Consider the following 16,604-nt stretch of genomic DNA (forward strand, 5'->3'; position numbering starts at 1 on the left):
TTACTCAGTATTTTGTCTTGTTTTCTAGTACAAATATCCAAACATTTGTGAATCAAGATACACTTACTTGAGCAAAATGCAAAATTACTTAAGATATTAAGCCTGGTTTTCTGTAACATTTAAAAAAAAAAAAAAATAAATAAATAAATAATAATTTTTTTACAGAAATTAGCTTTTGCCTAAAACAAGAAAAAAAATTCTGCCAATTGGGCAGGAAAAATAATCTTGTTTTCCCTTTGAATTAAGACTTTTTCTTTTCCCCATTGGCATTACTTCCTCAGCTGTTGTATTAGAATGACTCACGCCAGTGTTAACCACTGTTCTGGAATTACTGCCAAGGTAATAAAACACAATTATATAGTGTTATAAATCTACAGTACATTAAAAAAAAAAATAATTTAATATAAAAAAAACAAGATTTACAATGTTAATAACAATGGAAAGGTGTCATTACAGTCTGTGAAAATGGTCCACAGGTCTTCAAATAGGACAATAACCCTGGAAAGAACAATGACGTATGACAAAAACCTGAAATTGTTGAAAACAAAACACTACACTATTCAGAAGTAACAAGTCCAGACGTGCATCCTACTGAATACCAATAGCCATGTCTGAAAGCAACAAATGGAAGAAAAGTGGGCCAAAATGCCATTAGAGAGGTGAAGGAAAGTCATGAATGTTTATAAGAGACACTTAATCACTTTTATCCAAAGAGCATAAGAGATTAAATCAAGGTTGCCAATAATACTGTCAATATCAGTCTGTTCTGAAATACATGTGTGGATACACTGTTGAAATAATGCAAAAATGTTGCAATACAAATATGCATTATTTCAGGCCATGACCGTATATAAAGGCCAATGAATCGACCTAAATACAGTCATGCATTCAGTGAATGAAAGTAACACATAACGTGCATATCTGAATGGGTGAGCAAGAGGAATTCGCTACAGAAGACAAATAACCTACGTGGCGTGCCTTTGCGAGCTTCCTCCATGGTGACGCGCTGATATGACTTATCTTCCATTGACTCAAGCTGATCTGCATACGGAGCCGGGTATTTCAGACCCTGAGGGGCAAGAAGAATCACAGTCTTTGGGCTCAAATACCATCTCTCATCTGTACACACGCTTACACCTCGATCTCACTCACCACTGTGTATCGTTTTATCTTCAGCAGTTTCTCGCCCTCCTCTGCCTCTCCATTTGAACCTTCTCTCTTTCTCTTCCTGGACAATCGGGCTGAACCGTGGGCCTCCATTCAGGCTCTGTGAAAAGCTACAAAAAAACAGGAATGATGATCATAATTAAAAGGCATTTAGTTAGAAAAAAAAAATACAGAAATCAATAGCAGTGCAACCCCAGATACTGCAAAGAGTATTTTGTAACAGTTGTAAGTTGCAGAAAAAATTGAATATCACTGTGTCAGGAGATTAGGCTGTGGTGCAAACTATTCGGCTATGTTGAAGATAAATGTCCAGATGTCTTTCTGATCTTCACTGGCCAAGCTAAAAGGGTGAATCTCACGAAGCCTGCCAATAACATGACCAAGTGCAATATTTTGGGATGCAATTACATTCTGCATAAGGAAACAGGCCTATTTTAAAAGTAAATCATTTCCTAATTATTCCCAATTCCCCTCCACCACCAACACTCTTATTGAAGAAAAAAAAAAACATTATATACATAAAGACAGCATTTGTTGCTCTGATGCCTTTAATTTAATTTAATGTAACATTTTTCAGTATTTAAATATTTAAAAATGTATGTTTTTTGTTTTTATTTAATAATAATTTTAAAAAACTAATTACTGTGTTGACAGAATGGTTTTCATTACTTGATAACATTAATGACCATTTTTGTGTGTTGCAGCAATGAGAACTTGAAATTTGTGAAGAAAATGTGCTTAAAGGGGTCATATAATGTGATTTCAATTTTTCCTTTCTCTTTGGAGTGTTAAAAGCTCTTGGTGCATAAAGATGATCTGTAAAGTTGCAAAGACTAAAGTCTCAAAACCAAAGAGATATTCTTTATAAAAAGTTAAGTTAACCACGCCTACCTAAAACGGCTCGTTCTAACACGCCCCCACATACCTACGTCACTATGTGGGAAGATTTGCATAATGCCGCCCAAATGTTCACGCAAAGAAAGGCGGCGTAACTTTTAGTCTCACTGTAGTATTGTTGACCTGAAGGCACTGTGTGCTTCGTTGTGAAAGCGAAACTACTTTGTTTGGTCTTCTCTATAACCCAGTGACCTCCACTATAAATAGCTAGATTTTCACTTCACACTTCACAATAACCTTCAAAAAAAACATTTTTTTTAAAATGACTACTTTATGTAATGCTTTTCTAAACATTTTTAAAAGGGATTGTTCGGCCAAAAATAAAATAATAAAATAAAACAATTTTTTACTCACCCAAGGCAAGCCTGTATGACTTAATTTATTCTGTGCAGCACAAAAGAAGGTATTTTGAAGAATGTTGGTAACCAAACCATTTGGATTACCACTGACTTACATCGCCTTTAATGTCTATTCAGATTTAGAAGTTAAAGATCTCATAATAATAGTTTAAACAAATGTTTTATCATATCTTCTCAGTGGTCTTCCTTCACAGACCCCTTGTTGAATGCTCAGGATCTAAAGGGGTAAAGCCTTAAAATGATTTTTGTAGTCGAATTCGATTTTTATTCTCAATTTTATTTGTTTTAATGTACTTTTTTCTGTTATAATTAACTTGTATGAATTTGTGTTAAACAATGCAAACATATACATATATAAATTGTGCCTAAGAATGAATTTGGAAATGAATAAAAATGTGATTTTATTTATTTATTTTGATGGATTATACTGGAAAATCATAATCATAATGATGAACAGTGTTGGGGGTAACGCATTACAAGTAACGTGAGTTACGTAATCAGATTACTTTTTTCAAGTAACTAGTAAAGTAACGCATTACTTTTTCATTTACAAGAGAATATCTGAGTTACTTTTTCAAATAAGTAACGCAAGTTACTTTTTTTTCCAATTTATTGATTGGCAGCTCTCCTGTCCCCATGTTGAGAGAAAACAGATGTTACTGTAGTTCTAAAATAAATATAAATATGCATGAATTCATCTCACTCACAAAAAGAAAACACACAGATTCAGTATTCCTCATGAATAGAGAAATGAAATGAATAGAAATAATGCAACTCAGAATATGACGCAAACCTGCAAAAATTAAATGTTAAACAACACAAATATCCTTTATGTATTTAATCCCATTCTATTAACCGATGTCTTTGCTTCTGACCTTCGATGATCCAGTTCAGCCGTACTAATAAGCACAAATTACTCTAGACAAACATTTGTGTGTCTGTTTATTGCTGAAGTGTGTTGAAATTTCTTCTACTGTACGGACACAAATTTACTTTCTTATTCATTTCACTTTTGGTGCGAAAAGGCTTTTATATTTGCCAAAAATATAACTTTTTTATTTTAAAAACAAACACGCAAGCCCTGACCAGATTTGAAAAGTAACGCAAAAGTAACGTAACACATTACTTTCCATAAAAAGTAACCAAGTAACGTGATTAGTAATATCAATATTGTAATGCATTACTTTTAAAAGTAACTTTCCCCAACACTGATGATGAATAAGTAGGTGTGTCCAACTTTGACTGGTTGTGTAGTTTGAGGAAACAAGTTCAAGTTATTGCACTCAGGCACTTTCTCAGTCGCCTATACTGGGTCCTTCGTTCCTCCCGTAGTGTCCACGTGGAGATCATCATGCGCTCTTAAAGTGGTATAGACGGGTTCATTGTACGGCATATGGGTAAGTAGTAAATGTTAATTGTATATGAGCGGGTTTTATAATAAATATTGACGTTTAGTGGTACGATTATGAAAAGGGAGGATTCCGTATGTGTAAAGTTATACAGTCAAATATTCCCCGTTTGTTTTAGTTACTCGTCAGCTGAGATGTGCAAATAAATCTTTCTGTTGTCACATTTAAAAAGGGGTTCTCTGTGGCCCTTGAGCAGTTGTATCCATCCAATTAAATGTGTAGCTGAACGTCCCTTGCTATTGGATTTTAATGATTTTTTTTTGCCTTCGTGTTCCATCACTTTAATGACTGCAAGTACAGTTAATTATTTGCTGTGTGTGTGTGTAGGGTTATATATCCTGGTGGGGACTTAAACCTGACTACACACAGACTCGTGTCACGGTGGGGACCTAAATTGTGGTCCCCACGGGTACAACGCGATTGGATTTTAATGATTTTTTTTTGCCTTCGTGTTCCATCACTTTAATGATTGCAAGTACAGTTAATTATTTGCTGTGTGTGTGTGTGTGTGTGTGTGTGTGTGTGTGTGTGTCAGAGTTTCTTTTGAATATGGAAACAGGTGAAACACCATTGTGGTCTAGTGGCTGAAGACCAGCGCTGGCTGCAGCCTAGTTTTAAACCATGCAAGAAGTGATCCAATAACACATTTACAGTAATTCACTTCGAACAAAACCAACTATAAAAACGTATCTATCTACCTATAAAAAAATGCATGTGCCTAAAAATATAAAGATTTAAAAGACAAAGGCATATTATTAATAATTTTCAATTAAGTTCTTCAAAGTAGGGCCTAAATATTCAAGACAAGTAAAATAAGAAAGCAGCAACAAAACAAATAAATGAATAAACAAATAAAACCAAACATGCAAGTGACAAAAAGATTATTTTAAATTACTTTGTTCGTGTTGTTTTACATTTTTTACATCAGTATTATTAATTCATGTCAGAAAATTTATTAAATACATGTACATGTGAGTGTGTGTGTGCGTGAGTGTGTGTGTGAGTGAGTGTTGGTTTATATATATCCTGGTGGGGACTTAAACCTGACTACACACAGACTCATGGGGACTCGTGTCACGGTGGGGACCTAAATTGTGGTCCCCACGGGTACAAAAGCTTATAAATCATACAGAATTAAGGTTTTTGAAAATCTAAAAATGCAGAAAGTCTCCTGTGAGTGGAAGGTTTAGGGGTAGGGTTGGTGTAGGGCAATAGAATGTACAGTATAAAAACCATTACGCCCATAGAGAGTCCCCACAAGGATAGCTGACCAGACATGTGTGTGTGTTTTAAGCGCAGCAGGAAGTGGCTGGTGTGCTAAGTCACATGTCGACACCATGAGGACAAGGAGCAACCTTGTGCTTTTGAACTCCAGGTGAGAATTTACATTTTATATGACTTTGCATATGTTAGATTGCTGCACGTGAGTAGTTCCAAAAATGACAGCAGCTGATTTTAAATATATTTATTGCAGAAAAAGTGAAGCTAGTTCCATTAAAATGCAATTTATACCGAATCCATGCAGACACCCAGTACAGTTCTCGAGCGTGCCTTTGTGTTGCCCATTCATTTTCCATTAGATGAATGAGGTGTCAACTAAGGCACACAATAAATCTTGAAATAGCCACATTTAAGAGAGAACACCTTAATTGTTTCTCTTGTTTGCGCTATGACAAGAACAGCATTCACAATAAGCTATATTCATGACCTGATCATTTATGTGCATGCTTAAACAATCATATTCTATCATTTCAGGTGAGCAGCCCTGCGGTAAAAATTCAGTAAAGGGCTGCAACCGCAACATGGACGGGGTCACATGACACCTGGTATGCAGCTTTGAACATTGTCCATTCTGTTGAAGCCAATCATGCCTTAAAGTGTTGCCGGTTCATTGCTGTTCAGATGAATGTGGCGTCAACTAGGGCAGACATTAATACATGAGGTGGCTGCTGAAGGGTGCTTACATCTGTGCCTTTCAAAAGTTTCATGTTATGGACATCAACTTTTTAAACAATTGATGATGCATTATATACTATGATGATGTAATCCATAAAAATGCAAAGCTTAGTGCTAATTCATCCTGTTTATTATAAAGGGTCTATGTTCACAGAAGAGTGATCCTTTCCAGTGGTGGTAAATTACCCAGCATTCACGGACTAGTGGTGTGCGAGGTGAGTTTTACTAACACTGACTCTCAGTGACAAACTCGATTTGTTTTGACTTGATTCATATTTTGCTGCTTTGTAATGATTTGTATGGTACATAAATTTGAGTTCAATAAGGCAAATGTAAATATTTGAAAATGCTCATAATCGGTTACTTTTAAACCTTGAAGTAATATAATGTTTAATGCTTTTCATGATGTTGATAACAAAGCACGGATTATATCTGATTGCTCTTTTATAACAATAATCCCATTCAAATTTATAAACAAGTTAGGTCATGAGTAATCGAAACGATCTAATCTAAAATGAGTAATCTACTGAGTTACACTACTGACTACAGTTTTCATCATAATTTGCTATCAGTAATCCTCCCAGCACTGTTCACTAAATATTGTGATTATGTGGAACAATAATGCCTCTTTTGTTTAGTCCAATAAAGGATTTAATAAATGTTGAATCTATTAAAAAAGTTTCACTACATTGAAATATTCAAAGAAATGAATTCTCTCTCTGCTTTTTTGTTGATATTGTATAATTAAACTGAATGATAATAAGACTTTAGAATGGGGTGACGCATAAATGATTACTATTATTTGTATTAAACGCTTATTGTGTTCCCATCTTCATTTGGAATTTAAATTATTCATATATACTCCAATGACACTTCTCCTGAAAAGACACAGTTTACTCCAGCATGTTGTGTCACTGGACCACTTTTTTTTCTTTTTCAGAAGTGCTCTTTTTTTTATAGCTGTATCTGTATAGGATTCTAGTTGATATTAGACATCTATAAATATATTTAGATGCATTTCTCCTTGCCTAGAGGACAGCAAGGTAAGCGGCCCAGTTTACCCCATTCTCCAAATGGCACCCATTCGGTAGAATGACCCCCAAGTAACTTACACAGCTACCACCCCTCACCGCTAGAGGGAGCGCGTGTCCCCGGGCATTCGGCGTCAATGAAAGCAATACAAAACCCTCTGTAAGGAGAGCACAGGGAAGCTCTCCGAGGAGCCACGGCATTCCTGACCAAAGTAATCTTCTTTAGCACACATTTCACGCACTATCCTCCGTTCTCAACAGGCGGGACGCAGTGAATAAGAGTATGGGTCATTAATCGCCTTCCAAACCCATCAGCTCGTGGAGTATTCGCGCTGATAGAGATTCCTGGGAACTCCGGAGGAAGGCAAGGAAGCAAAGAAAGAACGGGATTCATCAAAAAGTCAGCTGGCGGGTGGAAGCGAGCAAAAGCCCACTCTGGAGGGGCATCAGGGGCCCCTGCGCTGGATGACCGCCGTTCACTTCTCCCCAGCGGTCAGCAATGGGGGAGACTAAAGTTATCTACCATCTCGACGACCAGGAAACTCCATACCTGGTCAAACTGCCCATCCCTGCAGAAAGGGTCACCCTTTTGGACCTGAAAAACGCCCTCAAGAAACCAAACTACAAGTTTTTCTTTAAATCTATGGATGATGACTTCGGGTGAGCCTGCCGTACATTAGTCTTCCTCGCGTGTATTTCTCAGGATTGACGCACAATTCCAGCTCTTCACATGTTTTTCCCTTTGTTTGGATCGTGGGTCGACTGCCCTGATGTTTCAGAGGCCGATATCATGTCTTTTATTAGCGGTGTTGGACACAACTGTGTGTGTGAAAGGAGAAAATGCGCGGAGTTCAGCAGGGGTGAATGTTAGGTCCTTTTCAATTGACGACGGCATCCATTTTAAGTCTGGATTACTCTTCAAATATGGTTTTTGGCCTGTCGGTACGAGCTTTGGGTGCAGTTAGCTAGTTAGTGAATGGTTGGTGACCACAGTTTCACAGAAGGGAGTAGTTTAGTATCCTTCCAGTGCCATGGCTACACAAAAAGCACTCTTGGTTTTGGGGTTTCTTTAGGCTTATTGTGTTCAGATCAGGTTCCTAGAGTATTTTCTTTTTTCCCCCTCACAAATGAGTACATTATGAGCGAGTATAATTCCACTTTGAGGAATTTTCCTCCTGGATTCAAGAGCATATCAGAGGAGTACAGTGGAATCAGTTTGAATGTGCAGTGCGCATGCGCAGTGCAGAGGCCATATGTCCCCCCAAATGATGAAAACATTCGAGTTTTAGATGGACATTTGGACGCGTTTAACGTTATTTATGATAATTAGCCATAGACTTACTTTTTTTCAGCGTTTAAATGCCTTTTAGAGTTTTTGTGAACTCTCTGACCTCTTATGTAGGCCTTCAAAAGCAGACTTTGTACACATAATTGGATAAGTTGACCAGGGTTGCCAGGTCATGGAAAACCTGGAAATATCAGGGGATTTTAATGTGAGCTACAGCATGGAAATTACCGTAGTTAGGGAATATAATTTTTCAAGCCTTGCTTAAATATGCAATTGGTTGGATATTACTCATTGTGAGTGCTTGTAAAGAGTAAAACCTGCTTGTGGGCTGCCCACTGCTCCAGGTGTGTGTGTGTGTGTGTGTGTGTGTGCGCTTTGGATAAATGCAGAGCACTAATTCCGAGTATGGGTCACTTCAATTTTCACTTGACTCACTTATCATTACCTAGATTAATTAAAATCTGGTCCGCAGTATCTCTAGAATGAGTTCTAAATAAACATTTTCAATCATCGTGACTAGTTAGAAAGAGCGTGAAGATTAATTGTTCAAAAAGTGTGGGATTTCAGATCGTCTTGACACTTTTGGACATTTTCTTTATATGTCAGGATTATAACAATATATTTTGCACTTGAAAACGTGAAACTTTGTTTCGTGTTTGTGTTGGGGTTTAAAAGCGTGTTATATAAAGTGTTACCTGTATCTTTAAACTAACCCCTAGCTTGTGAATAAGTCTCATTTGGAGCACTGGCTAGTGCTAGTGTTCTTGTCTTGTCTGTCTGTTGCATTAGGCCCAAGAATGTTGACTTGGAACAACTGCATGCAGTGACTGTGGAATGCCCTGATCGCTTCAGCGCTGGCAGCTTTACAACCTTCCCCAGTGAAACATGTCGTAGTTTGATCGTCCCGTTCCCCTCTCTTTAACTCCCCTTCAAAAAAGTGCATTAATAGCTTAAAGATGTTCGTCGTTGAAGGACAGGCTCAGATCTCTGCCAAATGGAAGCGAATAGCTCAATTGAATCTGTCTCTGTTGAGGATTTACATGTCTGAACCAGTCTTTTTACACATTTTTAATTGACATTATTGGATTAGAGTGTTTGTGAATGAATGAATTTTTTGTTTTGTTTTGTATGCATATCAAAATGGGTAGTTTATGTTAAAGACGGGCAGTATAGAATAAAGAAATCATCTGGGTTTAAAATATTAAGCATCTGTAGCATGGTTTTGAATACCACAGAAAATAATTTTGACTCGTCCCTCAGTTTGTAAAGGATATTTCACACACTAGCTTTCAAAACTTTGGGTTCAGTAAGATTTATTTTTATGATTTTAAAAGAAGTCTCTTCTGCTCACCAAGGCTGCATTCATTTGATTTAAAATATGGTAAAACAGTAATATTGTGAAATATTATTACAGTCCAAAATTGCAGTTTTCTAATTTAATATATTAAAATCGAATTTATTCCTGTGATGCAAAGCTGTATTTTCAGCATCATTACTCCAGTCTTCAGTGTCACGTGATTCTTCAGATATCATTCTAATATGCTGGTTTGCTGCTCAAGAAACATTTCTTCTTATCAGTGTTTTTTTTGGAAGCATGATGATTTTTTTTCAGGATACTTGTATGAGTAGAAAGTTCATAAAAACAGCATTTATTTGAACAAATCTTTTGTCAGTGTAAAAATCCTTTCTGTTACTTTCAATTTAATGCATCCTTGCTGAATAAATCAATTTATGTATACATATAAAAAAAACTTACTGACACAAAGGTTTGAATGATAGTGTATATGATAATTCGGAGCAAGCATGGAATATTTATGCTTTTGAAACTGTATTTGTCACACCACAGGAATATTTAATTTCCAAGCATTAGGGCTGATATCCTGTATAGGAATCACAATAAACAATACAATTTAAAAAGTCATAAAGATTGGGAAACCTGAATTATTGTTTGCCTCGCAGGCATTTCTGTACACACATTTTTGTTGTATGTTTTACAAACTGATAGCGGAATCTAAATGATCCGTTTCGCAGTGTCATGTTACAGTCTTGTTGGTTGTAAATGATGTGAGCTTGTACTTGTTTTACATATGAGCATTTGAACAAACTGGTCTTTTCATACAGACCTGAGAAATCAACATACTAGTGGTACATTTTGTACAGCTGAAATGTCTTTGAATTCATGAGTTTGGGATCTTATCTGCTGGAGTGTCCCTGCGTTCAGTCCTTTGTGTGTTCTGTGAGCACGTGTGTGTGCATGCTTATCTGATTTATGCGTTTCTGATCCAGCCCGTCCTTTCTTTCATCTAATGGCATTGTCTCATCTACCTATTCTAATTTATTCCCAGACACTCCGGGGATCTCTAAAACTGATCTTTCTTTTTTTACAGTTCACACAGGCTGCGGTTGGAAAATAAGACTGTCTGTTCTGATTTGTTTTTCTCTCTGTTTCTTGTGTTTCTGCAGGGTGGTCAAGGAGGAAATCACAGACGACAATGCAAAGCTTCCCTGTTACAACGGCCGTGTGATTTGCTGGGTGAGAACAGAAACACACACACACACAAACGCATCCTTGCATCTTAATTCCCCGGTGCTCCTTGCATAATAGATCAGCCTTTTAATTCAGCCCGTTCCCGGTTCTCTTGAGTGCTGGCACTGCTGTATTTGTATTTTTCAAAGAGTCTGCCAGTCATTCCTACTTAAAGTTCACTTCGGTCTGATGCAGCTAATCAAAGATTTTGGTATGCTGCATAAGCTTTGTTTTATGAGCGGCTCAGTTATATTTAAATGGCATGCAATTGCAAAGAACATATTTTTTATTCTGAATGACAACATATGCGTATGCACACATAATAGACATATTGCTTGTCCCATCATAGTAAAAGTTCTCTTGGGATCTGGAACCATTTTATAGACCATAGTAGTGGTCGACCGATATTGGTTTTTTGACTGCCGATGCCGATATCTTGGAAAGCAGGATGACCGATATAAAGCCGATATAATTGTATTTATTTTAATTAATGTTTAAGAAATTTGAAATCATTTGAAAATGGATTAAAAAATAAATTTGTAAAATAAACATACTTATACTTTAGATGACAAAGTATTTTCCACAAATAAATATTTAATAAAAATATAATTAAAAAGGAAGTAAACTGTAACCAACAGAGCACTCCGTATTCTGGGAAGTTTGTTTGCATTGGTAATCATATTTTTTCAAATAAAGCCAAGGTAACACTCATTTTACATGCAGCACACAGTGAAAATGACATGAATATGACAGTGGGCAAATGCATAATGTGCAGCATCATTTGAAATCACAAATTTAATGTTTAAAGCATTCAATTCACACGGACTGAAAGTCACACAGTGAACACGCAATCATGCAGGACACATGCACACTTCACTGGATTCATAAGTTTGCAAGGTTTGTGAAATTACATTTTCATTAGCCATTCAAAGATTTGTTTAAATGATATAAATGCGTATTTGCTGAATGATGACGGCAAACGAGAAAGTATTGTAATGTTTGCCTTTCTATTACTAATAATATAAAAGCAATCGTTATAATACTTTTTGTATACATTTTAATTCCTTTGTTTAACAGTTCTATCAGATTATTAGACAGACTTCTATCCGTATTAGACAGAACTGTTAACGATGACGGCGAACAAGAGGGAGAATGTGAGCACTGTGCCCACTGCCACTCTCAGCGCCGTCAAAATAAAAGTCCCACATCGAACGCATCGGCAAAAAATGTATCGGCCAATGCCGATATTTGAAAAATGCCAAATATCGGCCGTGGCGATATATCGGTCGACCACTACATGTATGTATGAAGATTAGGGTATTGTAATATGTTTGTATAGTGAGGGGATATATAGCCTAGTGAGTTTATATGGTGAGAGATCAGTGACAGGAGTTTGTAGTATGGGTATATTAGACTGGGGTGTGAGGCATTTTGCATAAAAAAAGGGTGTATTTCTCAATGTGAAGAAATTCTATTCTATTCAAATGTATAACCACTTCAGGGTACTGTGAAGTGCATGTCATTGTTTGTCTGTGTGTGTTGATAGCTGGTGTCATCAGACGGCTCCCACTCAGATGGATGTTCAGTGGCAGAGAGTCAGTCCGAGCGGCCGCCGTCTCACGAGAGAAGCCAAGGCATTGGCGATTCCAGACCCCCGTCCTTCCAGTACGCTTTTTTTGCTGTGTTATACAAATGATCAGATCAAATCACAAGTTGGCAGCAAAACTCAAAATAAGGAGCATGTTCTCACAGTCTTTAACCTTCTCTCCCACACAGTCCCAAGGCTGCAGGCAGCCAGCATGGTGTGGATGATGAGACGGAGACTGATTCGGTCGTGTCACACAGGAGGGAGAGAGACAGATCGCGCAGGAAACACTCACATGAGCACTCTGGTACGTGTCAACATCCTCATTTCTGTGCATGTATTTTGATGCCATGGTTTGTAATCAGTAATAATTCATATTTAAGAATGGGAACAACTAAGCACAAATCGACATTAATGTCCATGGTAATTCATCTAGGAGGAAGGCTGAATGGCTACTCACGGGGCGGCAAAGTCATGGATCTGGGAGGTTATGACATCTGTGACAGCCGTTCTTCCCTCATGAGCAGTGAACTGGAATCAAGCAGCTGTTTTGACTCGGATGACGGCTCCACCAGCCGGTGAGTCTCCCAGCATTTGTTCGTTCCCAAACCACTGCGCTCGATTTGATTACAATCACAGTGAGCGCCAATGGTTTAGCAAGGTTTTTCAGAACTCTGACTTGAGCAATTTGATAAGCAGATGTGGGTAATCATAGTTTGTGGAGGTTTTGAAAATCGTTTAAAGAAAATGTAGATTAATGTTATCGAAAGTGTTGGGAATCTTATTTTGATAAGGTTAGTCTTTTTATGGTAAGAAATGTGCTTTTTAAAGGGTTAGTTCACCCAAAAAGGAAAATTCTGTCATTAATTACTCACCCTCATGTCGTTCCACACCCCTAAGACCTTCGTTCATCTTCAGAACACAAATTAAGATATTTTTGATCAAATCCGATGGCTCAGAGAGGCCTCCATTGACAGCAACGCCACCCAAACTTTCAAGATCCATAAAGGTACTAAAGACGTCGTTAAAACAGTCGACGTGACTACAGTGGTTCTACAATAATTTTATTAAATGACAAGAATACTTTCTGTGCGCAATCAAATCCGATGGCTCCGTTGACAGCAACGCCACCCAAACTTTCAAGATCCATAAAGGTACTAAAGACGTCGTTAAAACAGTCGACGTGACTACAGTGGTTCTACAATAATTTTATTAAATGACAAGAATACTTTCTGTGCGCAAAAACAAAACAAAAATACTAACTTTATTCAGCAATCTCTTCTCTTCCCTGTCATTATCCTTACGTGGTTAACGCAGTAAGCACAATGAAGGCTTCCGTGTTCTACGTCCGAACGCCGGTGTTCTGTCGATTTGTGCTACCCTGTCAGATTTTGCTACCTCCCATTAAAACAGTGGGTACAGTTTGACAACGAAGAATGCCACCTGTAAAATTATGGTTTATTAACGTTTACACCTACCACAACCCTAAACCTACCCTTACAGTAATGCAAATACAGTAATTGTGTTATATTCACGGTTGTAGCTAGAAGGGATACAGCTGCAGGAAACCAACAATAAAAAATGTTTTCTACCTATTAGATTGTGTTTTATTAAAGTCTACACCTACCCCAACCCTAAACCTATCCTTACAGTAATTATTTTACATAAAATTTTGTTGGTCAGCATGAGAAAAAGGACGCAATATTGATGTGACGTCACACAGACAGGCCCCTCCCATGATAGTTTGATTGACAGTAGCGTTTGAATGCCACCTGTAAAATTATGGTTTATTAACGTTTACTCCTACCACAACCCTAAACCTACCCTTACAGTAATGCAAATACAGTAATTGTGTTATATTCACGGTTGTAGCTAGAAGGGATACAGCTGCAGGAAACCAACAATAAAAAATGTTTTCTACCTATTAGATTGTGTTTTATTAAAGTCTACACCTACCCCAACCCTAAACCTATCCTTACAGTAATTATTTTACATAAAATTTTGTTGGTCAGCATGAGAAAAAGGACGCAATATTGATGTGACGTCACACAGACAGGCCCCTCCCATGATAGTTTGATTGACAGTAGCGTTTCAGCACAGACTGGACTGGCGTCTTACCTTAGTTCCGCCCTGAGTGAGCTGTCATCATATCAGTCCACCATTGTTTCACCGCCGGAGCAGATGTAGACAAGAATGACTCCTAAGCGATTGAGGTCTTCTGTTGTTGGATGTAATAATGAACATAGCAGTTGTCATTTACTCTTGACATCTGAGCCGCTGAAGACGCAGTGGATTGTTTGTTTTTGAAGGCAATGCGCCCCCGATCTACATAAATGCGTTTATGTTCACGCAAATCATTCGTGATCCAGCCTCACCTACAGAAGAAGTGAGTAAAAGATTTTTTTTAATGAATCTTTGCAAATCGCCTTTCCTAATAAAGTGCTAATTAGCAAGTTTCACGATGAATGCGGCTAAAGTAAACAGGCCCTCAGAGAGCTGCTCGGAAGAGAGGGGCGGGGTCAGCAGAGCTCATTAACATTTAAAGGAAAATGCTACAAAACGTCTTGCTTTGAAAAGAGCTGTTTTTGACAGGGTAAAAAAGGTGTTTTTTACACTACCATTGAGAAATTTTAACCAAACTGTAGTTTCGCTTTCACAATGAAACACACAGCATCTCCACAACATGGCGGCAGCAACAATACTACAGCGAGAATAAAAGTTACGCCTTCTGTCTTTGCGTGAACATTTGGCCGGCGTTATGCAAATCTTCCCACACAGTGACGTAGACATATGGGGTTTAAACGAGGCGTTTTAGGAAGGCGTGGACGAGTCTTAATTTTTTTTAAAGAATATCTCTTTAGGTTTGAGACTTTAGTCTTTGCAATTTTAGGGATCTTACCTATGCACGAACAGCTTGTAACACTCCAAAGAGAAAGGAAAACTTGAAATTGCATCATATGACCCCTTTAATGTTCAAAAACATATTACTTGTAAAGTGCTGCAAAGAACCACTGAAGAAGTTTTATTTTTCAAATAAAAGTGTTGCACAGCCATTACAATGTATTGTGGTAGTTTGAACAACAGGGTTTAGATAGTTCTCTGTCAAACTCACCTGTTCTGTACAGCTTTGTTGAGTACTGGTTGCCTTCTGTCTAAGGTGAGCCCATCCGGCCCATTGACCCTGCAGCCTGGGTGTCCCATACAGCAGCCATGACGGGCGTCTATCCTCCCTACGGCATGAGTCCTTCAATGAGCACAGTCACCTCCACCAGCTCTTCCATCTCCAGCTCCATCCCAGAGACTGAGAGTGAGACATCTGCTTCAACAACTTTAAATTTCTTTGCTAAAGCTAAATGTTGACCCCTAAATTTTGTGGCGTTCATCCCACAACAGTTGGTATGGGCATGAATGATCCCTTAAATCCTGTGACTTGTTGAGGTGTTCCATTTTCTAAGTGTTCAGACTTACTAGTTGACCTGGCAATGTGTAAAAAAAAAAATCAATCCCATTGACTTCTATTGAGAGGACTTGAGTCATATCTAGATACTTGTGTGTGGAACGTGGGAGGTCCTGGTTTCTCGCCACCAGGCAGATGCTATGTGTTTTGTGCTCTTGTTAACTGTGTGTTGTACTTCTCGCAGGATTTGATGACTACCACCTGTCTGTCCACAGCGACATGGCAACAGTTGCAAAAGCAATGGCCTGTCCAGACTCAGGACTGGAAGTTCGAGACAGAATGTGGCTGAAGATCACTATAGCCAATGCTTTCATAGGTCAAGACCCACTTTATAGTGCTTACAATTAGTAAAGGTGTTTTTAAATTATTTATTAGTTGATCTTCATAATTGTACTCTGTATATTAGCTAAACGTCAGCATGAAACTGAAACTTTGATTGATTTGTCCATTTGGAACATTTATCTGAGTGATAAAATGTTGGATGGGATTTGTTTTCGTCCATCAAGAATTGATTGGATATTTTGATCACAGTTGTTTGCTAATTGCTGTGATCTCATTTGAATGACAAGTTCCTGGATTAGAGGGATTATTGTAATTGCCAAGTATGTAAAGTTTGCATTAAATTACAATTTATCTGGGGTTTTTTTTTGGTAAATGCATGTTATTGGTCTTATTGTGAGCGATCAATCCATGTATACATATACTTTTTTTTTTTTTTTCATCTTGTAATATTTAATCAAAATGTCATAACTTTATCTTGCGGTAAAATGACAGACTTCTCCAATGATTAACAGTTGTCTGTTTAAACCCCGTCCCTCTGTAATCGACTGCAAGCCTACATCTCATAATCCAGTCAACAACCAATGGATAGAACCAAGTCCCTGTCCTGCATTTTTATGATCATTTCTATAATTTGTTACATTCAGAT

General features: G+C 37.7%; 2 protein-coding genes and 1 long non-coding RNA gene across 6 annotated transcripts in view; 2 read left to right on the forward strand and 1 right to left on the reverse strand.

The window, feature by feature from the left end:
* LOC107559373 (choline-phosphate cytidylyltransferase A-like) overlaps nt 1–16,604 on the reverse strand; it is a 31,680-nt gene that overhangs the window by 5,846 nt on the left and 9,230 nt on the right. The window contains exons 2-4 of the mRNA XM_016243165.1: nt 6,975–6,977; nt 1,153–1,277; nt 970–1,069 (exon numbers count right to left, since the gene is read on the reverse strand). Coding sequence (XP_016098651.1) covers nt 970–1,069; nt 1,153–1,260 — 208 coding nt within the window. The 5' untranslated portion in view covers nt 1,261–1,277; nt 6,975–6,977. The remainder of the gene's footprint in view (nt 1–969; nt 1,070–1,152; nt 1,278–6,974; nt 6,978–16,604) is intronic.
* Nucleotides 3,695–6,109, forward strand: LOC107559375 (uncharacterized). 4 transcript variants are annotated; one of them, XR_001605615.1, is made up of 4 exons: nt 3,695–3,820; nt 5,127–5,207; nt 5,588–5,658; nt 5,928–6,109. It is a non-coding gene; the product is annotated as an uncharacterized lncRNA (long non-coding RNA). The 4 variants fall into 4 exon arrangements; XR_001605616.1 differs by having other exon boundaries at nt 5,135–5,207; XR_001605613.1 differs by having other exon boundaries at nt 3,697–3,820; nt 5,132–5,207.
* Nucleotides 6,890–16,604, forward strand: part of LOC107559372 (segment polarity protein dishevelled homolog DVL-3-like) — an 18,244-nt gene continuing 8,529 nt past the window's right edge. Inside the window, exons 1-5 of the mRNA XM_016243164.1 lie at nt 6,890–7,479; nt 10,571–10,640; nt 12,181–12,299; nt 12,411–12,526; nt 12,656–12,797. Coding sequence (XP_016098650.1) covers nt 7,319–7,479; nt 10,571–10,640; nt 12,181–12,299; nt 12,411–12,526; nt 12,656–12,797 — 608 coding nt within the window. The 5' untranslated portion in view covers nt 6,890–7,318. The remainder of the gene's footprint in view (nt 7,480–10,570; nt 10,641–12,180; nt 12,300–12,410; nt 12,527–12,655; nt 12,798–16,604) is intronic.

Source organism: Sinocyclocheilus grahami, unplaced genomic scaffold (genome assembly GCF_001515645.1).
Source record: "Sinocyclocheilus grahami isolate Dianchi unplaced genomic scaffold, SAMN03320097.WGS_v1.1 scaffold682.1, whole genome shotgun sequence".
NCBI lineage: Eukaryota > Metazoa > Chordata > Actinopteri > Cypriniformes > Cyprinidae > Sinocyclocheilus > Sinocyclocheilus grahami.